The following is a 25344-nucleotide window of genomic DNA, read 5'->3' on the forward strand; positions in this document are numbered from 1 at the left end:
AAGAAAAGAAAGTAAGGTAAGAGAGTTAGGGAATGCCCAGAGGTTAGAGAGAGGGAGGAGGGCAATGTTTTTTTTTGTGTGTATATATATATTTTATATTGAAGTACAGTCAGTATACAATGTTGTGTCAATTTCTAGTGTACAGCATAATGCCTCCATCATACATGAACATACATATATTCATTTTCATATTCTCTTTCACCATAAGTTACTGTAAGATATTGAATATAGTTCCTTGTGCTATACAGTTGTTGTGTATTTTATACATGTTAGATTTATTTATACATTTACATATGTATACATATATGTAGTATTCCACTGTAAAAATATACCATAACTTCTTTATCCAGTCATCTGTTGATGGACATTTAAGTTGTTTCCATGTCCTGGCTATTGTAAATAGTGCTGCTATGAACATTGGGGTGCATTATCCTTTTGAATTAAGGTTCCCTCTGGATATATGCCCAAGTGTGGGATTGCTGGATCATATGGTAAGTCTATTTTTAGTCTTGAGGAATTTCCATACTGTTTTCCATGAGGGCTGCACCAAACTACATTCCCACCAACAGTGTATGAGGGTTCCCTTTTCTCCACACCCTCTCCAGCATATGGCTTATGGACTTTTGCTTGTATTGTCTGTTTTAAGAGGGGAAGGTAATTTGGTTTATTCATTGATTTCTGTTTGGAGGAGGTACTGGGGATTGAACCCAGGACCTCTTGCATGGTGAGCATGCGCTCTACCACTTGAGCTATACCCTTCCCCCAATGGTTTGTGGACGTCTGAATGACGGCCATTCTGACTGGTGTGAGGGGATACCTCACTGTAGCTTTGATTTGCATTTCTCTGATAATTAGCGATACTGAGCATTTTTTCATGTGCCTATTGGCATTTATATATCTTCATTGTTTAGGTCTTCTGCTCATTTTTTTTTTATTGGGTTTTGTTTTTTGTTTTTTGTTTTTGTTATTGAGTTGAATGAGCTGTTTGTATATTCTGGAAATTAAGCCCTTGCCAGTCTCATCACTTGCAAATATTTTCCCCCGTTCTGTAGGTTGTCTTTTCATTTTGTTTACAGTTTCCTTTGCTGTGCAGAAGCTTGTAAGTTTAATTAGGTCCCATTTGTTTATTTTTGCTTTTATCCCTATTGCCTGGGTATTGTCCACCCTAGGACAACACTGCTGAGATTTATGTCAGATAATGTTTCGCCTATGTTTTCTTCTAGGAGGTTTATAGTGTCTTATGTCTAAATCTTGAAGCCATTTTGAGTTTATTTTTGTGTATGGCGTGAAGGAGTATTCATGATTTACATGCAGTTGTCCAGTTTTCCCAACACCACTTGCTGAAGAGACTGTCTTTTTACTCCACTGTATGTTCTTGCCTCCTTTGTCAAAGATTAATTGACCAAAAGTTTGTGGGTTTCTTTCTGGGCTCTCTATTCTGTTCCATTGTCCCAAATGTCTGTTTTTGTACCAATACCATGCTGTCTTGATTACTGTAGCTCTGTAGTATTGCCTAAAGTCTGGGAGGGTTATTTCTCCAAAATAATTCTTTCTTCAGTAATGCTTTGGCAATTCTGGATCTTTCGTGATTCCATATAAATTTTAGTATTATTTGTTCTAATTTTGTGAAAAATGTCCTGGGTAATTTGATAGCGATCGCATTCAATCTGTAGATTGCTTTGGGTAGTATGGCCATTTTAACAATATTAATTCTTCCAATCCAAGAACATGGGATATCTTTCCATTTCTTTAAGTCATCTTTAATTTCCTGAGTCACGTTTTGTAGTTCTCCATGTAAAAGTCTTTCACTTCTTTGGTCAGATTTATTCCTAAGTATTTTATTTTTTTGGATGCAATTTTAAAAGGGATTGTTTCTTTCCTTTTCTGATATTTCATTGTTAGTGTAAGGAAATGCAACTGATTTCTGTATGGCAATGTTATTTTCTACAGGGAATCAAGATATTTGAGGAGATACTTGAAAGAAATCAATGAGGTAATGAGCCAGGTAGATATCTGGGCAAAGAGATGGAGAAGCAGGGAGAATAAAACATGCAAGGGGCCTGAGACAGGATAGTTTGGTACACTGACGGAACAGCAAGGAGGCAGTATGGCTGTAAAATAAGCAAAGCAGGGAGGGGGGGACATGGCAAGAGATGAGGTAGGGGTGGGGAGGAAGCAGGTTAAATAAGGTCCTGTAGGCCAATGGAAAGTCTTGGGCTTTTCTGAATGAGATGCGAAGCTCCTGAAAGATTATGGACAGAAGAATGATCTAACTTTTGTTCTAAAGAATCACTGCAGAAGGACAAGGGTGGAAGCAGGAGACTAGACAGAAAGCTATAATAATAATTTTGATTGGAGATAACTCAGACAAGGGGGGCAGTCCTGGCATGGAGAGAAGTGGTCAGTTGGGCTTATATTTTGAAGATAAAGCCAAAAGGATTTTTGATATTTTGGATTTGAGTGTGAGAGAAAAAGGGGTCAAGAATTACTTCTCAAAGAGTTTCAGTCTGAGCAGCTGGATGAATAGAGATGCCATTTCCTGAGGAAAGAGCCTCTTGCAAAAGGAGGATCAAGAGTTTGTACTGAGGGGTACAGCTCAGTGGTAGAGTGCATGCTTAGCATGTACAAGGTCCTGGATTCAATCCTTAGTACCTCCATAAAAAAAATTATAATAAATTTAAATTAAAATTTTAAAAAATCCAGGACCCTCCCCCAACATATAAATAAATAAGTAAATAAATAAATAGTCTGTATTGAGTATATTAAGTCTGAGATACTTATTAAATATCCAAGTACAAATGTCAAGGGGGCAAAGAAGTCCTAGCTAGAGTCAAAATTTGAGAATTATTAGCAAGTACACAATATTTATAAAACCGTAAGACTATACAGGATCACATGTCAAGTAAATGTGAAGAAAAATGAAAAGAGATTTGAAGACTTGCCTCAGAGCTCTCCATCATTTTGCGTTAGTAGAGTTAAAAGAAGGAACCACCAGCAAAGGAGACTGCTACATGTCTCTTCGTTGAACTATAAACAAACTCTAAGGGACAGGACCAATTCTTAGCATCATGCCTAGTTTATAATAGACAATGAAAACCTACTGAATAAGTGTATGTATGTGTATGTTTATAACTTTAGCATGGGCAAAGAGGTTCTAATACCACATCGCAAATGATAAAATTCCATATAAACTACTTTTTATAAGTTTATAAGCTTGATACAAATTGATCTACATCAACTGCTCCAAAGGTTTAAAAAGAAAATATCCCCTGTATACAGTTACCAAAAGCACTAAATTTAAGTCTTTATAGCGTTACTACACAGATATCACATTGAAAATAAACAAACCAACTCTGAAATGCACACATTCAAATGTTTACTGGGTGCCTACTAAGATGCTAGGGATGCATTAGTGAGAAAAACAGACAAAATTATGTCCTCATTGAGCTAACACAGATGGACACATAGATAACAAATAAGATCAATAAGTAAAAATAGCACGTTAGTATTAAGCAGGAATGGGCACCACATGAAATGGCAGAGGGAAGGGAACCAAGGAAGGCTCTGCATAAATGCCTGAAGAAAGAGGGTAGACATTTGTTTTATAGAAAATATCTTTTAGTCGTTGGCAAAGAGCAAACAATTTAAACCAACAAGATAAACACCACTGGGAATCAAAATTGATAAGATAACTTAGATTAACAGAAATAGAAAGAAGGCCAATTCTCTGTGTAACAAGATCAGTGACTGTGCAAAGGTCACCAGTAGTAAATCCAGATAGTACCATACAAATTTTACCTAGGACTGGAATTCCAAGTATCAGGCTACTGGGTAGAGATTCTGGTGTACATGTTTCCGGACATAATGTGAATATATGCACACATGCACTTATGTGTACGTTTTAGAGGGGACTGCTTGCATGCATGCATTTATATCTATAGTTTGTATGTGTGTTTCTGTGCCCTGGAGGGAGATATTACTGGGATAAATAAGAAAAGAAGATAAATATTTATTAAGCAGTTGGATGTTCCAACACAATGCTAAATATTTTCTCAAATAACTCATTTGGTCTGTACAACAACCCTGTGATGTAAGCATTACTGTTCCTGTTCTTTTTTATAATTTTTAAAAAATTCAGTTACAGAGCTGGTACTGTGATTTAACAGAAATCAAACTCCAAAGCCCACTCTTTCCATTCCTCTTAATGTCTTTCTGAATACAGCAGCTCTGAGAGGAATAGACAGCTATTCCTTTCTGAAATTATCCTAAGAGATCCTGCAGTGTATTTCAGAGAGGTCTGATCTATTTCAAAGGACATCTTAAGTACAGAAGAGCCAACACAGACCCCAGTGTGATTAACCCCCAAGAGAAACTGCAAAGGGCCAGGGTCCTGGGCAAGATGACCCTAACATAAAGATTATTTGGAGTAGGAGGAAAGCTCAGTCATAATAATAGCTGTCATTTACTGAAGAAATAAACGTCTTACACGCAGCAGATGTTTTTTACGGACTTCATACATATCATTTCACTCAATCTTTATAATAACTTCTTCCAGTGAGTTTTTTTTTTTTTTTATATATACACAGAAATTGGGGATAGAGAGAGAACATTCCAGGAGTATGGCACAACACGAACCAGTCCGGGAGGTGGAAACAAGAGGAGCACCTTCGAGGAGGCGGTGAATAGTTCAGGCTGGCTAGAGCACAGAGAGAGATGAAAGGGGCATAGGAAGGGCTAAGGTACTAAAAGGAAAGGTGGCATCAAACAGAACCTGGAATGCTAAGCTAAGGAGTTTTACTTTATTCAGGCAGCAATTCGGGTCACTAAAAGTTCCTTGTGGTCAAAACTATGCTTCAGGAAAATTACTCGGACAGTTACAGAGCCTAAACTAAGGTAATGAAAGGGCAACGGAGGAAAAGAAAAATGGAAGAGACACTACGCAGAAAAAATTCAAAGAATTTGGCCTGAGTGACTCAGGATATGATGTTCTAGTAACTGGAATATCAGTCTAAACAGAGGATTAAGAACTTTAGATGGGGGAAAGATACAAAAATATGCAAACTTAATCATCTATACACACCACAAAAAAAAAAATGGAGGAAGAATGAATCAAATATACTCTTAAAAATACAATACAGCCTCAATGCTGACAAGTTTAGAGTAAAAGTGAAATGCTGTTACGCCATCTAATTATAAATAAGACAATCCTATGTGATGTTAACATAAGGTCTTTCAAATTTTCTTACAAAGTTTAATTTAAATTTTTGCAGTAAGATAAAAGGTGTACAGAATTCTGAAAACATACAGTACTGGTACGGTACAGCAAATTAAGCAAATTCATTTTGGAGACAGATCTGAGTTTCAATTTGAGTTTCGTACTTAACGATCTCCTTAGTCTCCACCTCCTGCATGAAAAAAAGGTAATTATAATGCTTCAGGACTACTGTGAGCCTTAACTGATGTAAAGTCCTCACCACAATACCTAGAACAGAGTAAGCATTCAATACATAGTAACTAGTCATGTCCTTCCTTGGTCAGAGATTCCTAAAAATTAGCATCTGACACAATTCCCTTCACCCAAGCCATCAGGTCCTAACCAAAGATAATCTATAATTTAACAACTGGATACACCAGAGGAGCTTATTTATTTTTTTAATGAGACTTTTATTTCATAAGGAATACATTTCTACTAGAGGAAATATATGGAAAAATATCTGGCCTTTCTATACCTCAGCCCCCACATGTCTAAAACAAGTATTTTGAACTATTTCAGACTGGGGACACAAATTGGGGTCAGCTGGCCAGCAATTAACTTTATTTGGCCTGCACAGTATTAGAAAAAATGGAGCTAATATCTAGAAACTGGGAGAGTTAATAATAAGCAAATCCATACTTCTGGTTTCTCTTTAATAATCAAAGACCTGGCAACGTGGTTCTGAGTAGAAACTACAGACAGGCACTCTCTTTGGAAATCATAACAATCCCCACCTGGCTTTACCTCACTATGCCTACTCTCTGTAGAATGGTGTTTGCAACCCCTGAACTAGTTAATCTTCTAGGTTCCCGTAGCTTTAAGATTTTGAGAGGTAACGCCTGAAATTTAAAAAGCACATGGCAACTCTGATTTCAAATGTTTTCAGATATTGCTACCTACTGCCAGTTTAACCTGCTAAACACTACAAGAACTAGATACACATTTATATTAAATAAACTGTTCATCAAAAAAACTATGAGCATACACTTTACTGATTATTACTGCTTATGTTAGCCCACACTTAACTGAGCACAACGTGCAAGCAGTATACCAAGTCATCCAATCATTTCACAAACATTCTGTAGGATTAGAATAACTAATATTACCAATTTATACAAGAGGAAGCTGAGGCTCCGAGAGATTAGGTGATTACTTACAAAAGTAGCAGAAAATCATGTTTTCAACATGCTACATTTTCATTCATCATTCAATCAATTTCTATGTACCTAACATAATAAATACTTTGTAGAGAATAAAGAAATCTCACACAAGGTAACAGCTCTCTCTCATTCATTTATCTTTACAGTTCTCAATGGAGAAAGGAAGAGAAAAACTGCCATAATCAACATGACCTTCCAAAACTTTCACATCCATCCTGTGAAATGACAGATTGCCCCAGGTGTACAGTAGCAAAAAAGGAGGGAGGGATGCCTAAGAACTATTGAAGAGAAAAAAGTTACGCAGCTGTTATTTCTCCCTTTTCTTGTTACCCTGAAAGCACCACTGGATATGTGATATAGATGTGATATTATTCAGGCAAAGAATGAGTCACCAATAGGCATATGGTGCCTACTGGAATAGCTACTGGTAAGTAGGGTTTTCCAATGCATAAATTAGCATGATCAGATAACTGGACTGTCAAACAACTTTTCTCACTCCCAGTAAATGATAAATTATCTTTGAAAAATATAATCCATCCGGGGGGGCGGAGGGTGGGAAGGGATAGACTGGGATTTCAAAATTGTAGACTAGATAAACAAGATTATACTGTATAGCACAGGGAAATATACACAAAATCTTATGGTAGCTCACAGAGAAAAAATTTGACAATGAGTGTGTATATGTCCATGTATGACTGAAAAATTGTGCCGAACACTGGAATTTGACACAACATTGTAAAATGATTATAAGTCAATAAAAAATGTTTAAAAGAAAAGAAAAGAAAAGAAAAATATAATCCGAGATTCCCTAATCCCACTCAACTGGTAATCTGAAAAAATCAACACATTACATAAATCCTATCAGAAATCCGGTTCTACCTAAGAATAGGCACTATGATATTAACCTGGGACCTGGAGGTTAAAGAAATAGGGAATAATAAAGTTTCACTAACACTACACTCCTACTCCATCATGGAAGTAAGGTACTGTGCAAGCATCAATAAGACAAAAACTCAAGTAATAGCACTGAGCAAGCACTTGAGTGGGCAAAGGACTCCAGGAATCCAGCATACTTTAGGTGGTTAGCTTAGACTCTGAGCAAAGAATGGTTCTGTGGTTATAAAACCTGGCATAAAGTCAAGGTTTTAAAGCATAAACTCCATGGCAACTCCTCAAAAACTGCCCTACTAGGTAATATGCAACTCTTTAGTGGGAAAGTCTACAGAACATAATTAGGGGCCAACTGTTTTACACAAGTCTTGTGCAATAATTATCACAGTTATCTATACTGCTATCATATTAATCATCTCTGACTGAAGCTTGGTCCAGAACGAGAAGTTAGGAAACTACTGCACATGAAAAGGCAAGTTTCGCAAGGTATTGCCAGGAAATGTCCATGGGTTATAGCAAGACGTCACCAAGTTGCAGGCAGGATCTTCCTGTGGTTTGTCTTGCCCACTTCTGGTTTCAGTTCTGAATGTGTGCTGATTCCTAAGCTCCCTACAGCCCCCTTCTCAAGTAGCACACCAAACTCTGAAGCACATATGGTAAAAATCTGTCCTAGGATAGGCCTACAGCCACCTGAAACTTAGGGGCTCCTAAGCTGACAGAGAGAGGCTAGCATGGCAAGCAAATGGAAGGCCCAAATCAAGTGGTGGCAGAACTCAGGGCTGCCTACCCAGGCTGTATGTGGGATAAGGCTGCTATTCCTGGTAACAGCATCCAGGAAGCCAAAATGGGACTCATTGTGATGTAATGCTTTTTTAAAAAAGGGGGGGGGGGGGAACCTAGATATAAAGCAGTTGCATCCACACAAGTGCATGTACACGTATATGTGCACACTTGCACACATGTGTGCCCTAGGAGAACCATTAACATGCAGAGACAAACCTACATGAGCACAGTCACGCAGACCGAAGAATAATATTTTTTATGACTCCTCAAAACAATACTAGAGACAAATTTTTATAGCATTCCAACATTCTAATTTTATTGAATACCCATTACATTAGATCATAACTAATTTAGGAACAATTATCAACTTCTTGATAACAAAAATGTACTCATCAATTCTTCCCAATATACCATCTGACAGGCAACTTGGTAGAGAAAAGGACAAGGATTTTGGCATCTTAAAGACGTTCTGAATAACCTGGCTATGCCCCGTTGAACACTGAACAAATAACCTTTCTGTCTGCTTCTTTGCTAAAACAGGAATGATAACAAACTTCTTCATGAAATTGGATTAAATGAGATAATTTACAACATATCCTAACATAGTACCTAGAAAAGAGTAAATACTCAATAAATGTTAGTTTACTTCCCCCATCCACCAAGAAGTATTTTTATAAAACTGTCCAAATTCAAAACTAAGAGGTGCTGTACCACTCACACAAATGTTATAATATTTGAAGGGATCAAAATTTTTCTTTCACTATATTCCTCTGAAAAAAAAACACTGAATTTTCTTAAAGTCAACTTTCCGAATACAATTTGCAAAAACAGGCAGAGCATATGGGAATTCACTGTACTATTCTAACACTGTGTGTGTGTGTGTGAAGTTATATTAAAATTAAAAACTATCCAAAAAACTGACAGAAAAGTTGACTTTATTTCTGTGTGCACTCAAAATGTTACCAAGCCTAACATTTGGTTACACGACTAATATTGCATCAAATTCATTTATGCAAATAGTCATTTTTGATAACATAGCTCATACATAAATACACTCTCTAGGAAAGTAAACCATTATAAGGCTAATTCCCTTTGTCCCCACTGACAAAACCAATGTCGTTCATCTTTTCAAACCTCTCACTGTGCATTTTCCCATATACGTTAGAGAAAATAAAACACGTAGAATAACAACACATATCACCTTAACAACTGGCTTTTTCTTTTTTTTTTACTCAACAGTACATCTTGAGGTTCTTTCATAGTATAGATACATCTCATTCTTTTTAGCTGTTATAGAATATGCATATGAACACACTATTTAGCCATTTCCTATGAATGGACACTTAAGTTACCTCTAATTGTTTTGTTTTACCAACAAGGTAACATTAAACAGCTTTGTATATGCATCTTCTGCAAATACACAAGTGTTTCTGTAGGGCAGATAGACAGAAGTAGAAATGAATAGAGAATATACTTTTAAATTTTTAACAGATACTGCCAAAATGCTCTCTAACGCTGCTTTCCAATTTAAACTCACAGCAACAGTGAAGAAACTACTTGTTTCCCTAAACCCTTACCAAATTTAACAAGCTTTTCTTGTTAAATTAAAACCAAAATTAACAACCTTTTCTTTTTTCACAAACTGATTAATGTTTTAAATTTGTATTTCTCTGATTAATTTTTGTTAAACCTTACCAGTATTTTCTTATGTTTACTAGACTTTTGAATCTCCTTTTCATAACCTTTAATTTTTTTTTTTAGTGGTCTTTTCTTTTTTAAAATTCGGATGAACTTTTTCAATATTCTGAATACTAACAGGTAGCAGCATGGCATGGAAGGTTACAAGCAACAGAGCCAGTCTGCCCAGTCTGAATGACAGCTCCATGCCTCACTAGCTCTCTGATCTTGGCAAGTTAATTTAGTTTAGCTACTCCATGCCTCAGTTTCCTAATCTGTAAAAATGTGGATAATAACTGTACTTACAGAGTTACCATAAGGATAAAATTAGTTAACATTCTTTAAACACTTTAAAACAGTGCCTGGCACAGAATAAGTGTTATATAAGTGTTTTCTTTTTGTCTGTAGGATTTGCTACAAATATCTTCTCCCAATCTATTGTTTATCTTTTAACTCCTATTTATAAGTCTTCACTTACTTTTCCTCAAACAGTTCTTTTTCCACTTCTATTCTAATATCAGAAATTATATAAATAGATGAAACCAACAAAAGACTGCGCTCACTGGATCTTACAACCAACTTCTCCTCAAGAATAAACACAGACATCAGCCAAAGCATCTAAATTTAAAAAACATCTTTCCACTAAAAAAAGCTAACTTCCTCACTGCATAAAGCATTCCCACAAATCAGTAAGAAGACTGGTAATTCAGCAGAAAAAAAAGGCAAACCAAATAATCAATTTCACCAAAAAAATGGAAATAAAAATGGCTCTGAAAAATATGAAGAGATCCTCAACCTCATTTAGAAGTTGTGAGTTAAAACTAAAAATTAGGTATTCCTTTTCATCTTACAGACCAGTAAAGATCAAGAAGTTTTAAAATATTCACTATGTGGGTATTAAGAAATGGACATTCAAACATTGCTGGTGGGAGCATAAATTGTTACGGTTTCTATGAAAAGCAATTTGGCACTGTCTTTCCAAAATGAAAATGCACATACCATCCAATTCATCAGTTTAACATCCAGAATTTATCCTACAGACACGTGTATTCATATTAAAAATGACATGCCTACAAGATTATTTACCGCAATAATGTGTATAATAGCAAAGATTGCAAACAAGCTAAATGTCCATCAACAGGGGACTGGCTAAATAAACTGTGGTACATCCAGATGATGAAATTTTATGCAGCTGTTTAAAAAATGAGGCAGCTCCCCTATTTATTTATTTATGAAAAATCTTCAAGCTATTACTGTTAAGCATAAAAAAGCAGGATACAAACAATGTGTGTATTTTGTTGTGATATGTATATTGGTGAGAGAGAGAGATATTAATACTCATACTTTTAAATGTAAATGCTTAAATAATCTCCACAAGGATACACAAGAAACCAGCAATGCTTGCTTCTGGAAAGGTAATGGCTAGGAGACAAAAGAAGTAACAAAACTTTTTAACGTATACCTTTATGTATCTTTTGAATTTTGTACCAAATATTTGTATTATCTAATCAAATAAACAAATAAACCTTAAAAAGTAATCAAATTAAAACCTCCCTGTGATCACGCCAAATTTTTTTTAGTTCAGTTGTTGTCAGTTTACAATGTGTCAATTTCCAGTGTAGAGCACAATTTTTCAGTTATACATGAACATATATATATTCCTCGTCACATTCTTTTTCACTGTGAGCTACCTACCACGAGATCTTGTATATATTTCCTTGTGCTGTACAGTATAATCTTGTTTATCTATTCTACATATGCCCGTCAGTATCTACAAATTTCGAACTCCCAGTCTGTCCCTTTCCAACCTCTCCCCTCTGGCAACCACAAGTTTGTATTCTATGTCTATGAGTCTATTTCTGTTTTGTATTTATGTTCATTTCTTTCTCCCTTTCTTCCTTCCTTCCCTCCTTCCTTCCTTCCTTCTTTCCTTCCTTTCTTCTCTCCTTCCTTCCTTCCTTCGTTCTTTCCTTCCTTTCTTTCAATTCCACCCATGCGCTATTTCATATGGTATTTTTCTTTCAGTTTTTCTGGCTCACTTCACTTAGAATGACATTCTCCAGGGACATCCATGTTACTGCAAATGGCGTTATGTTGTTGGTTTTTATGGCTGAATAGTATTCTATTGTATAAATATACCACCTCTTCTTTATCCAGTCATCTGTCGATGGATATTTAGGCTGTTTCCATGTCTTGCCTATTGTAAATAGTGCTGCTATGAACACTGTGGGGTGCAGGTGACTTTTTGAAGTAAGGTTCCTTCTGGATATATGCCCAGGAGTGGGATTCCTGGGTCATATAGTAAGTCTATTCCTAGTCTTTTGAGGAATCTCCATACTGTTTTCCACAGTGGCTGCACCAAACTGCATTCCCACCAGCAGTGTAGGAGGGTTCCCTTTTCTCCACAGCCTCCAGCATTTGTCATTTGTGGACTTTTGAATGATGGCCATTCTGACTGGTGTTAGGTGATAGCTCATTGTAGTTTTGATTTGCATTTCTCTGATAATTAGTGATATTGAGCATTTTTTCATGTGCCTATTGATCATTTGTTATTTCTTCCTTGGAGAATTGTTTGTTTAGGTCTTCTGCCCAATTTTGGATTGGGTTATTTGTTTTTTCTTATTAAGTTGTATGAGCTGCTGATATAGTCTGGAGATCAAGTCTTTGTCAGTTTCATCTTTTGCAAAAATTTTCTCCCATTCCATAGGTTGTCATTTTGTTCTGCTTATGGTTTCCTTTGCTGTGCAGAAGCTTGTAAATTTAATTAGGCTCCATTTGTTTATTCTTGCTTTTACTTCTATTGCTTGGGTAGACTGCCCTAGGAGAACATTTTTGAGATGTATGTCAGATAATGTTTTGCCTGTATTTCCTTCTAGGAGGTTTATTGTATCTTGTCTTATGTTTAAGTCTTTGATCCATTTTGAGTTTATTTTTGTGTATGGTGTAAGGGAATGTTCTAGCTTCACTGATTTATGTGCTGCTGTTCAGTTTTCCCAACACCGTTTGCTGAAGAGACTATCTTTATTCCATTGTATGTTTTTGCCTCCTTTGTCAAAGATTAGTTGACCAAAAGTTCGTGGGTTTCTTTCTGGGCTCTCTATTCTGTTCCATTGGTCCATATGTCTGTTTTTGTACCAATACCATGCTGTTTTGATTACTGTAGCTCTGTAGTATTGTCTGAAGAGGGTTATTCCTCCAGTCTCTTTCTTTTTCTTCAGTAATGCTTTGGCAATTCTAGGTCTTTTGTGATTCCATATAAATTTTATTATGATTTGTTCTAGTTCTGTGAAATATATCCTGGGTAATTTGATAGGGATTGCATTAAATCTGTAGATTGCCTTGGGCAGTATGACCATTTTAACAATATTGATTTCTCCAATCCAGAAGCATGGGATATCTTTCCAGTTTTTTATGTCTTCTTTAATTTCCCTAATCACTGCTTTATAGTTTTCCGTGTATAATTCTTTCACCTCCTTGGTTAGATTTATTCCTAGGTATTTTATTACTTTGGGTGCTATTTGAAAGGGTATTATTTCTTTACTTTCTTTTCCTGTTGATTCATCGCTAGTGTAAAGAAATGCAACTGATTTTTGAATGTTAATCTTGTAACCTGCTACCTTGCTGAATTCTTCAATCAGTTCTAGTAGTTTTTGTGTGGACCTTTTAGGGTTTTCTACATATAGGGACACTTTTACCTCTTCTTTTTCAATTTGGATCCCTTTTATTTCTCTCTCTTGCCTGACTGCTGTGGCTAGGACTTCCAAGACTATGTTGAATAGGAGTGGTGATAGTGGGCAGCCTTGTCTTGTCCCAGATTTTAGTGGGAAGCTTTTGAGTTATTCACATTGAGTACTATACTGGCTGTAGGTTTGTCATTTATAGCTTTTATTATGTTATGTTCCCTCTATACCCACTGTGGTGAGAGTTTTTATCATAAATGGGTGTTGAATTTTATCAAATGCTTTTTCTGCAGCTATTAAGATGATCATGTGGTTTTTGTCCTTTCTCTTGTCAGTGGGATGTATTACATTGATTGATTTGTGTCTGTTGAACCACCCTTATGTCACACCAAACTTTCTATTGGTACTCTTTAAACAGTCATGCACAGCAGGTTGCTACTATTCAGCTAGTTGGGGGCTAGTCTGTTCAATGCACAAAAGCAGAGGTTCACTACCCTAGCTGCCCATTTTCAACCCCTGTGGGATGTTTTAACCTACAGATGTCCAAGTACCACCCCAGATACTGATTTAGTAGGTATGGAGTAGGGCCTGGGCATCAAATTTTTTAAGTTCACAGGTGACACTGATGGGCAGTCAGATCTGAAAACAGCTGAGTTAGAGCATGAGACAAACAGGTAAATACCCAGGCTCAATCTCCCCTGAGCTTACAACCGTAGTTTCATCACGAATCCTAATCACGTCACAAAGTTCTTCAAAAGGAACAGATGAGTGTGTAGATGGCACAATATTACTACTTCTGGATATACCACTAGATAAGCAGTATAATCTTCATATATTAAACACAGTACATTTGTATGAATTCATTCTATGTAGCATTTTAGCAAAAACTCTGCTAGTGTACTAGTGCCCAACAGGCCATTAATTGTGTGACACTGGAGTCTCTGAGCCTCAACTTCATCATTTGTAAAATGATAGGACTGAACAAGATATGTTCTCCATCTTCCAGCTCTAAACATCTATAAATCTCTAAGAATACAGGTGCCTAAAAGCAACAATTGCTTTAGGACAAACTAGGAAGAAACTTTTTCATCTCATTCACTGCTTAGGCCCAGTTCACATTCCAGGAGGCTAGTGCCCTAACAGACACTCAGACATTTATTGCGTATTGCTGAAGAAATTAATGGTCACAGGAAAAAAATGTTGTTAGGATTCAAACAATCTTATATAATACATCTTAGATTTACGCAAAATAAGCATACTACATTTGAGCTTTAAAAGAAAAGCATCTGATACACTGTCTTTAAAAAAATGGTTCAAAAGGTAATAGTCAAAGACTTTGTGCTGGAAGGGATGTTAAAGTCCACATCCAAACCTCTCATTTTACAAGTAAGAAAACAGAAGCTCAGCAAAGTTAAAGAATTTGCCCAAAGTCATTTTGTCATTAAGAATATTCTTAGAACCAAGCTCACAGTAACAGATTTGTCAATTATTGTTCACTGATGTTTGCATGTGTACTGGTATAACCTTATAAGGTATATTATTTTAGCTAGGGATTTTTGATGACAATAATGACATATAAAACTAAAGATACAGAAATTTCTTAATATACATAAAGTCTCTTAATTTACATTAATTGATTACAACAAAGCTGTCAGCTGCTCTCAAAAGTGCATAGAACTTCATTAGTAGATAAAACATATAATCTGATATTATTGTCAAATAATTTCATAAAGCACATTAACAAGAAATAGGATTAGCATCTACGATTAAAGGATAAAACGATAGTTTTATTTCAGCTACATTAGTTCCAGTCTCTTAGAGTCTATTCAAAGAGTTCTAAGTTACAAAAAAATCTATGAACTCATTGAGGTTTACCTCCTGCCTTCCTCAGACCAAATGATTAGCAGAGTGCTCTGTGAACTTTTACAAAGAACCCCTTTCTCTCATTTGTATCTCTCTGAAAGATGGATTCTTCCTCCATCCTAAATAACTCATCATCTCATTTTAAATTTCTGACAATAATGAGTTCTTAGCATGAACAAAACCTTTTTTAATCTCTCCCTCTTTCTATTAATTTATTAAATAACCCATCTCATTTCAAATATCTGATAATAATGAGTTCTTAGCATGAATAAACTCTTTTTAATCTCTCCCTCTCAATTCTACTGCATGGTCAATAAAATGTTTTGATTATACTTTATTACCAAAAAATGCAAACCTGCCATGGCAAATAAAAACATTTAATGTGTACACAGTGTGATTATGAGATTTTTCTTTTACAGGCTCAGGACCAATTAGTAACGATATTCATGGAATATGGTCAGGTAACAGTATTCAAATCCCCTAATAATAAGCAATCAGGGCATTTAGAAAAATTTAATCCTTTTCCTAATGAGGCAACTTTGGCATCACTTCAAACCTAAGCTCAGTTGGCACTGTGATTTTTAAAGGGATGAACTTCCTGCCACAGACCCATGTCATTTTCTTTTAATAATATTATCACCTTCTAGTTTGTTTGGCTGTAAAATTTACAAACCACTTTCATATCTAGTATATATCTCAAATTCTCCTCAGGATAACATAGTGAGAGGTAAAGCATTTTCTAAAGGCCTATTCTGTTCTAGGCACTGTGCTGACACCTGGAGAGTTAAAAAAAAAAAAAAAAAGAAGAATAATAAATTCTATTCTGGAAGAATTCACAGTCTAATGGGGGAAATAAATGATTTCTATAAAACGTGCTGTAATAAGGAAATGAACAATGAGTTGTGATCACCAAACAGTACGCCAAACAGGCCTAACACATTCTCTCCAGGAATCAGGGTGGCAGTGCCCCAAAGAAGGCTTTGGTCAGGAGATTACATGGCGCAGGCTTTTGAAGGATGAGTAGGAGTTCCCTGACATAAATATGGGGTGGAGGGAATGACATGTACAAAATGGACAGTGATGAGGAATTATTCTCATTTTAAAGAGGAGGAAGATAAGCTCAAAAGTAAGTGAGCTGCCTAAAGTCACATGAACAACAATTAACAATGTATGAAACAGAATTCAGGTCTGATTTTAGTCAGCTTCATACACCAGGAAATGCCAGTGCATGTTGGGCATGAACATTAGATAAACATCAGTTTTTATCTCCTACTTTACTCCTTCCTAAGAGGTGGTCCATGTCTGATTCAGCTCCTGCGGGGAGAAAGAGAGATGATCAAAGTAGGGGATTTACTGAATCCTCAGATCAATCCTGTGAGGTAGAGGTGTTTTTACTATTTCTTCTTTACATGTGAGAATACAGAGACACAATAGGGTTAACAAAAGTTGGAAATTAAGTGAAGAAGCAAACCCAGATGACTACCCTGACCAAACCTCTAAACTCAAGCACTTAACCATACCCACAGATTCTACTTCTCCAAACAGCCCTGGATCACTCTTCATCTAAAAATATCAGGGAGACCAAGTGAGTTCTGGGACACATCATGGGCCCACAGATCTCGTACTGTACCACACATCTCAATATTCATACAAATTCTCGTTGGCTCCCTTAACAATCTGGTCTCCCTTGAGCAGATAAACCCACATATAAGGTAGCGTGAGCTCTCTGAGCAACATTTTTACAACCTGGACAAGAGCAAATTTAACAAAAAGCAGTGACCGAAAAGGACAGCACAAAATAGCAGCATGAAGCCTTAAAGTATAAAGGAGAAGCCCCAGTCCCCGTCTTTCACTTGTGAAAGATTTTCTTAGGAGGATGGGGCCAATGTCAAAGTGCTTCAGAAGGACTAGCATACCTGCCACTCACTGCACTGAGTTCAAGCCAAAGGATGGAGTCTGGAGTACAACTGTAATTTCCTTTATCAAAGGTTCATATGACAACTCTAGGAGATCCAAAAACCAAATCTGTCTCTTGAATATTAATATCTGGAGCTGTCATGATTTCCTACAGCACTAATATGACCTCAGGGAATTGGGGATCGGCATATAAGCTAAAATACTGCAGTAACACTGGATTTGTTAATGTCAGCTGATTGAAAGTGACCACAAAATGGTTTTCAATCTGTCATCTCACCTTGTGAAGTATATGGGAAGTATATGGGAAAATCAGATGGGATATATGGGAAAACTAACAAATACTGGAATCAAATGCCTAAAGAAGGTTGTGGAGTTCTACTCTAGAACTTTGGAGACATATAAATCAATCCCTCCTCATTTTCTGCTGCTATGATTTGGAGGTGAGGGGTCTGCCCACATCCAGGAACGTTTCCTTTCAGGCTCACTTTCAGCTCTGTGGATCTCTAACCGTCCAAGTCAGAGGCTCTCAACCAGCAGTCTGGAATCTGCCAGCACATCTCCAGGCTAGTGGGTACTACCAGGCCTTCCTCCCAAGTCTCCCAGCATGGTGAAAAGGAAAGCTGACAGGGTTACCCCCATCCCCAAGCTGCGTAACATCTGCATTGTCAGAAGCACTATCATCCCATTTCTGTGACTGTAGCACCTGCTAACAATGACTCTTCCAGCCCCCAAACCCTCAACCTGCAAAACCCACATGTCAGTTTCAGGGAAACAGAAAACAGCATTTCTTCTCAGGGTTCTGAAGCTCAGTCAACCAACTCTAGATTACACCAGCTTAAAAAGAGGACAAAAAAAAGGAGAGGGAGGTGGGGAGAAGCTTCACCTACAAGCATCCTAATACACTTTTTCTATGAAATAGGCACTCCATGACCTGAGTTGTAAGCCAAGCAATTCAAAAAGCAAGAAACTGAGATAACAGACGTTAATACCTCAACTACAGTTAAAGAGGTAATATCATTCCCAGCAAGTGGATGTTCAGTCTCCCAAATCTGGGTAGTGGGGTTGCTCTAAACCGTAGAAACAAAGCTGTGTTTTGTTGTTGTTGTTTTTTTTAAATCTGTAGGCCCAAGTTTCACTCACAGTGACATCAGTTACAGTTCTATCTTCGCCATGGAGCAGGTGAAAGTGCAGGGCAGCTAAGTCCTTTTGAAAACAACCCAACCCTAACTCAATTCCAAGACAGACATATGTACATGCAGTTCCACGGTATAACCTGCAGATAAGTCAATCAGCGAGGCTCGACACTGCCTAGCATCAAGTGACACTAAAATGTAAAGCAGTAAAAATTTGGAAAATGAGATCAAGGAGGTGCTCTGGCCCATTCATTTATAGTTTTCCCATGTTTAAAACAGATGTATGCAAATATTAAGCATAAGACTTAATTTGAATATGGAAAAACTTTTATACCCTAGAAGGTAACTTCAACATTGGGAACTTATAGACAAGGTCTTCTCTGGTGTCATTTTCCCAGGTTTTAAGAACTCTACTCTCTTAAGAGCCCCAGGACGGACTACTTTTGGGAATAAAAAGGTGAGAGAATTTAACATGTCTGCTTCTGAGGTTTAGTAAAATCCCAAATACTTGAAAGTGGGAGCAACTTGAAAAGAGGAAAAGTGGGAAAACCCAAGCTCAATTAATAACATCACTTCTCAGGAAGAGGAAAATTTTACATCCTGCGCAAGAAAGAGCATTGTTAACCATTTTAATGCAACTCGGTTTTCTTCATACAAAGTGAAAAGTACTCCTCATGACTAAGGGTTATTTACATGAAACATAAAGCATGTTTCCAATTTGAGGATACTGAATCAAGAAAGCAAAGCTAATTTTCAATAAAAGCAAAAATAAATTATGTTGATACAGCTTACAAGGCGCGGGGGGGGGGGGCGTTTCTGTGAAAAAATCGGAAGCCAAATAAATGTCCAAATGACTGAACTCAAATGGTCTGTCCATAGCAATGTGCAGAATCTCTGAGAAAAAATTTGAAGGCAACTAGACTGGCTCACTCACAACAGTAACAATTAAACGCATGAGAAAGAAAGGAATTAAGTGGGTTAAGTGCGGGCTGGATGACGGTGTTTCGAGACCTGCTCACAGGAAGCCACTACATCCTGCCTGAAGTCCCTGTCAGTCACGCTGTCTCTCGATTCAAGTCCCCGCCGCAGCGAGATGGGGCGAGTACAGGTGTCCGGCCCGAGCCCCTCCCGGCGCACTCACTCTCGAGCACCCGCGAGGCGGCCACCCGAGCCCCAGGGCGACCCGTTTCCTCCAACTCGGGGCGCCTTTTCCCACCTCTCCCCGATTCAGGAAACAGGCAGCCCCCTCCCCTCGGGCCAGCCCCTCTTCCCCGCCCTCCTCCTCCTCATTCTCCGGCCGCGCCGCCGGGTAATTACCGCTCGGCTTCCAGCGCCGGGCCGCTCCCGACGCCCGCAGCCGCCCGGAGGCCCGCGCTGGAGAGCGGCCGGAAGCTCCTCACTCCCCCGGCCCGCGCCCCTGGCCGCACCCCCGGCCGGGGAGTCCCCGCACCCAGGCCGCGCCCCGAGGCCGAGCCCCTCGCGCCAGCGTTGCCACCGGAGCCTCCCCCTTTCCCCGGCAAATTCCCGGCTCTCCACTCCCTCCGGACAGGGGCAGCTCCAGCCCACGCCGCCCCGTCCAGGAGACGCCTCCCCCAACACACCCCCCTCCCAGCCTCTCCGTGCCGGCCCTCCCCGCGTGCCTCGCCCGGCCCCGGCCACCGCCCAGGCCACTCTCGGCCCCGCGAGCCCAGCGCGGCTCGGCGCCGCCACCCCCGCGCGCTCGCCGCCCCCTCAGCCCCGCGGCCGCCGCCGCCGCCGGGTGGGACCCATCAGCCCGGCCCCCGCTTACAAATCTTGCCCCGCAGGCTCTGCAGCACTCGGACCTCCCGACTGTCCTCATCCCCGGCCTCAGGCTCTGCCGTCGCAGTCGCCGCCGGCGCTTCGGAAGAAGGCGCCGCAGCAGCAAGCGCCGCCGCCGCCATGGTGCCGCCCGGCCTGTGCCGCAGCCCCGCCGCCTGCGTAGCCGGGCGAGGCGGAGCCCAGCCGCGGCCTCCGCCAGGGTGAGCCGCGCGCCTGGCCCCGCCCCTGGGCCTCGGCCTGGCTCTCTCCGCCCCCGCCCCCGCCCCACCCCGGCCCCCCCACCTCCACTCACCACCGCCCCCGCTCCGCCTAAGCCCGGCTTCCCCGCGCTAAACACCTCCTGGCTTTGCTCCTCTTGGCCTCCTAAAAGCCCAGGAGCTAGCCAAGTGTGGCTCCAAGTCGTGGCTCTGTGCAGCCTCAAAACCCTACTGAGGGAAAACCCTGGGCCTTCCGAGATCCCCAAATCCTCCTGGAAATTAGCCCCCCTCCCCGTCCCCAGTCAGCGGACTTCCACCTCTAGCGCTCAAGGGAACTCCCTGTGGAAAGAAAACAGAATGGAATTTGACAGTTGCACAGACCTCAAAACTACCCTATTCAAAACGAGCCAAGAGGTGCCTTAGAGACTCCCGTAATAATATCCACACGCCTCCACCCTCAAGCCACACGTACGTACACATTCTTACTTCTGAGTAAGAACACTTTATTCTGGTTCAAAAAAAGGTCCATACTCGCAATCACAAGCTGAATGCCTGAGACCATCCCAATTTTGAAGACTTTACCACCACTTGGGTATTATGGAAACAGAGCTAAGAAGGGTAGGGTCCCACCCCCTGCTCCGCTCCCCCCGCCCCAGATTATAACTGAGCTTGTGAAAAAATTGATTCACACTAGGAAATTTGTAAATCTTTGACTAGTTGTTAGCTTTATTTCAAGGAAACTTTTTGCAGTGAGTAAACTGTATGAATAATACCCTGCTATGTGAGGAGGAAGATGATTTCCTAGTCTTGAGGTTAACTGCTCTGCCCTAAGAAGGAAGAAACTGTGACTTAATAGGGCAGGGTAGTTGTTTTCTAGGGCAAGAATAGGAGTCAGTCAGTCTGTCAACAAATATGTTTTGGGGGTCAGACTTGACAATAGTTAGCTTCAGAGACACATGTCAAGGTGAAGACAGCCCCAGCTCTCCAGCAGCTCAGTCTACGGGAGACACAGAAAAAGACAGAGGCATCGGGAGAAAAGAACTAAGATGATTAAACTGGGAAGTCAGGGAATGCCTTCCTGGGAAATGTACTGAGGAACCAACAGAAGACAAGGCGGGAGGGGCAGAAATGTGCCAAAGAGCAGAAGCTTCTTGTGCCAAGGCTGGGCAGCGCAGGGAATGGCCTTGGTATGTGTCTGTGGCCAAGGAGTGACCCTTCCAGGTCTGTGCGTGTTGTCGTTGACCTCTGTGTGATTTGTACACATGTTGGGGAGAGTAAACCTACCACCTCATGTGTTTTGCTGTCATTTCAAACAATAGATCTGAAACATATTCCCTATCATCCTTTTCCGAATCTGAATTCACAGCCATATTCTGTTATCCAGGCTAAAACTCTGACTCTTTTCTGAATCCCTAGGCCCCATACTGTTTTCAGTTGCCACATCCTTCTGACTCTGCCGAAATCTCTCTCTTCCTTCCTTTCCATTCTCCGTCATTGTCCTTGTTAAAACCATCCTCATCTGAGTAGTGTCGACATGTTACAGTTTTTGTGTGTGTGTTTCATCTTCAAAAAGAATGAGTTTATGAGACAGACAGACTTGGGTTGGAGCCTAATTCTACCACTTTTATATGTGTGACATTTGGGCAAGTTACTCAATCTTTCTGAACCTGTTTTTCAACAATAAACTGGGAATACTATACTTACTATCCCTTCCTCAAAGGGTTATTCTCAGGATTAAATCATGATGGAGAGTACATGTGTGAGGCATCTAGTGGAATGCTGGGCATGTAGTTGGATTAACTCAGTAAATGTCACCTCATGCTCTTGACTGGAACTCATAATAGGTCTCCCATCCTTCTCATTCTGCCTACACACCACTTAAATTAATCTTCCTGAAGCAAAAATTGGGGTTTGTCACTTGTCTGCTCAAAAAAGCATCAATGGCTTCATTCATCCCTTCAGCCAGCAAGCACGCTACGCTGCAGGTCATGAAAAGTACTAGAAATGACTAAAGAGTAAAGTTCACATTCCTCAGGCAAGTGTTCAGCGTTGGAAATGGACCCAGCCTACCTAACTCCTCTTATCTCCCGCCATACCGGGCCACTTTTCCCCCCCAGCTGGGCTCTGTTAGGAGGGCCTTTCCTCCCTCCTGGCCAAATGCTGCCCCATCTGTCTCTCTCTACCTGGTGTTATAAACCTGTGTACTTGTTTATCTCTTCTTCTGGATATTTAACTCCACTGATAAATATCTGTCAAATGAATGAAATTGAATCATATTTGCCCACTTTCTTCCTCCACTCTGCAGACTAGATATTTTCCTATTTTGGAAATCCTGTTATGTACTCAGTATTCATTTTCATATCTGTCCAAATGGTTAAAAGAAGAATGGAAAACCTTAATGACATCCTATCATTTGAAATTAAAAGCCAGCTTTTAAAGGTTTGTTCCTTTTTTAAAAATAATATCCATACCAGATTCTTCTAATTTCCTTTCTTTTCACTAGCTTATTCCCAAGTCCATAACTCTATCACAAAATTGTGTGAAAAACAATTTTACATGAAGTGTAAAAATTACACTTTTTTCTTCCCAGGCAGTCTTCCTGTTGCACAGTTCAAAATTATCATAGTCTTTCACTAAAACTCAGAAACTCCATTTTTTCCCATCTGAAATTGCTCCCAATTACTCTAATTCTGAATAAACATGTAAGGACATTGATGTTCTTTTACTGGCAGCGGTCTGCTTTGCAGAGACTTTTAGCAGAATCAGTGTTTCCTGAGTGTAAAATATTTGGGAAATAAAGTTTTGTAAAGACTCGTAGGATTTACTCACAGTGCTATGACAAGAAGGCTGTTCCATCCCCCTCCCTTAATTGCCCTTGCACTGTGTTTTAAATTCAACTAGAGTTCCTCTCCTTTCTTCATGAGGTTTGGTAACTGGAACAATATTGCATCATACACAAACTGGCCCTTCACTTCCTTCCTCAAATTATTAATGAATGTGTTTAAAGGCCCTCACTCCTCTCTCTACCCACTCCATTCACTACTTCGTCTTTTCCTATTTCTTAATCAGGTTTTAACCCATTCAGTCATTTTTCACCCATAAATTGGCTGTCTTCATGGTGACCGAGGTAGGGAAACTCTTAATAAGAATATGTCCACACATGGAAGCAACCTAAATGGCCGTTGACAGATGAATGGATAAATAAGATGTGGTATATATACAATGCAATACTATTTAGCTGCAAAAAAAAGAAAATGAAATAATGCCATTTGCAGCAACATGGATGGACCTAGAAATTATCATACTAAGTAAAGTAAGTCGAGCCAGAGAAAGCCAAAAATATGATATCACTTATAATATGGAGTCTAAAAAATGATACAACTGAACTTATTTTCAAAAGAGAAACAGACAGACATAGGAAACAAACTTATAGTTACCAAACAGGAAAGGTGGGGAAAGGGATCATTTAGGAGTTTGGGGTTAGCAGATACAAACCACTACATGGAAAATAGATAAACAACAAGGTCTGACTGTAGAGCACAGGGAACTATATTCAATACCTTGTAATAACCTATAATGAAAAAGAATATTAAAAAGAATATATAGGTAAAACTGAACCACTTTGCTGTACACCAGAAACTAACACAACATTGTAAATTAACTATTCTTCACTTAAAAAAAAGAATGTGTCCTACAGCTAGAAAGAAATCCCAAGATGGGTCAGTTATACAGCATTGTTTGGAAACAACACCCATCAACCTATAACATGGCAACAGAAGGGGTATCTCCTGGCCCTGAGTTATTTATTTATTCACCTTCTTTCTGGTGAGTCAGAGGAATACAAATGGGCTTGCTTTTTAATATTTAAATGTAGATCATTTTCATAGGGCTGTCGACTCCGGAGGCAGAACTGGTAGGGAGGCAAGTTCCTTTGGTCGTTGATGACGTGATCTCCCCATTCATCTTGTTAGAGTACTGTTTGTGTCTCAAGCATGATGCACTCAGCTACATTGTACAAATAGTCCCTCACTTCAGGCATTTTTCTTTTTGATAATTTAAATTGGTGGAAGGTGAGACAAGAGCTTAAATATTAGGAGTATTTGCATAATATTCAAAATGCACTTTTAACAGCTTACCTCAAAATCAAACAGGGCCACAACAGGGATGTGCTCAAAAATACACACAAGGTGGGGGGTGGGTATAGTTCAGTGGGAGAGTGCATGCCTAGCATTTATGAGGTCCTGGGTTCCATCCCCAGTACCTCCATTAAAAAATTTTTTTTATTAAAAAAATAAACCCTTCACTATAAAAAAAGAAAATTTATTAAAAACACACACACACAAGTTTTTCTCCTAAAGCCTCCAACTCCTCCATTAAAAATCTTTTCAAATTTGCTGCGCTCTGAGAGCAGGACATTGAAGGCCTGAATGCTGGAGCATGGGACAGTCTATGCCCTTAGGCCTGCCTGACTTCACTTTTTTCTCAGCCTCCCTCTTTTTGAACTGTGATGGTATATCCACTGCACCTCCACTGAACTTTTCTTATCATTTTAGACTGACAAAATAATGGGTCTGAAAAGAAAACCAGAAAGTTGGACAATCATGCTCATGTTTCATTGCTACTCTGTCCTTGAGAAATTTCTCTCTTGTCTGGGCAGATTTGTCCATTCACCGTGAACCCTGGAGACATGCTCCACCCAGTTGGCAAGAACTGGGCTGTGGCCCAGCTGATTTTCATGCTGTGAAGATATAGGCAAGGTCTTCTGAGGCCAAGAAGCCTGTCACTTGCCTGGTTGGTACCCGTTTGAGTTTGTCCCTCCAGCACTCATCAAAGGAGGATGGCTAGAGACCCACCTGGCTGTACTTGTGCAGGTTGGAGATAGATGTGTCACCTCCCAGACCTGTCCCCAGTGCCGTGGGGGAATAATGGAGTGGTGCTTGGGTAGAGGATGCCCTTGCGTTCTTCCAAACTCTGAGGAAGGAGCAAAGG

The 25344-nt window shown here is 39.5% G+C and overlaps 1 protein-coding gene and 1 long non-coding RNA gene across 4 annotated transcripts in view; both read right to left on the reverse strand.

Moving 5' to 3' along the window:
- Positions 1–20363, reverse strand: part of RASA2 (RAS p21 protein activator 2) — a 112497-nt gene extending 92134 nt beyond the window's left edge. For all 3 annotated transcript variants that reach the window (XR_004322773.1, XM_032487322.1, XM_032487316.1), the window contains exon 1: positions 20148–20363. Coding sequence is in view for 2 of the 3 variants with exons in the window: in XM_032487322.1 (XP_032343213.1) it covers positions 20148–20280 (133 nt within the window). In the remaining variant the exon portion in view is untranslated. The remainder of the gene's footprint in view (positions 1–20147) is intronic.
- Positions 3391–18713, reverse strand: LOC116665928. Its single transcript, XR_004322775.1, has 3 exons — positions 18693–18713; positions 15949–15951; positions 3391–3564 (listed from the first exon to the last, which is right to left on the reverse strand). It is a non-coding gene; the product is annotated as an uncharacterized LOC116665928 (long non-coding RNA).
- Positions 20364–25344: the final 4981 nt, after the last annotated feature.

This window comes from Camelus ferus, chromosome 1 (genome assembly GCF_009834535.1).
Source record: "Camelus ferus isolate YT-003-E chromosome 1, BCGSAC_Cfer_1.0, whole genome shotgun sequence".
NCBI classification, from domain to species: Eukaryota; Metazoa; Chordata; class Mammalia; order Artiodactyla; family Camelidae; genus Camelus; species Camelus ferus.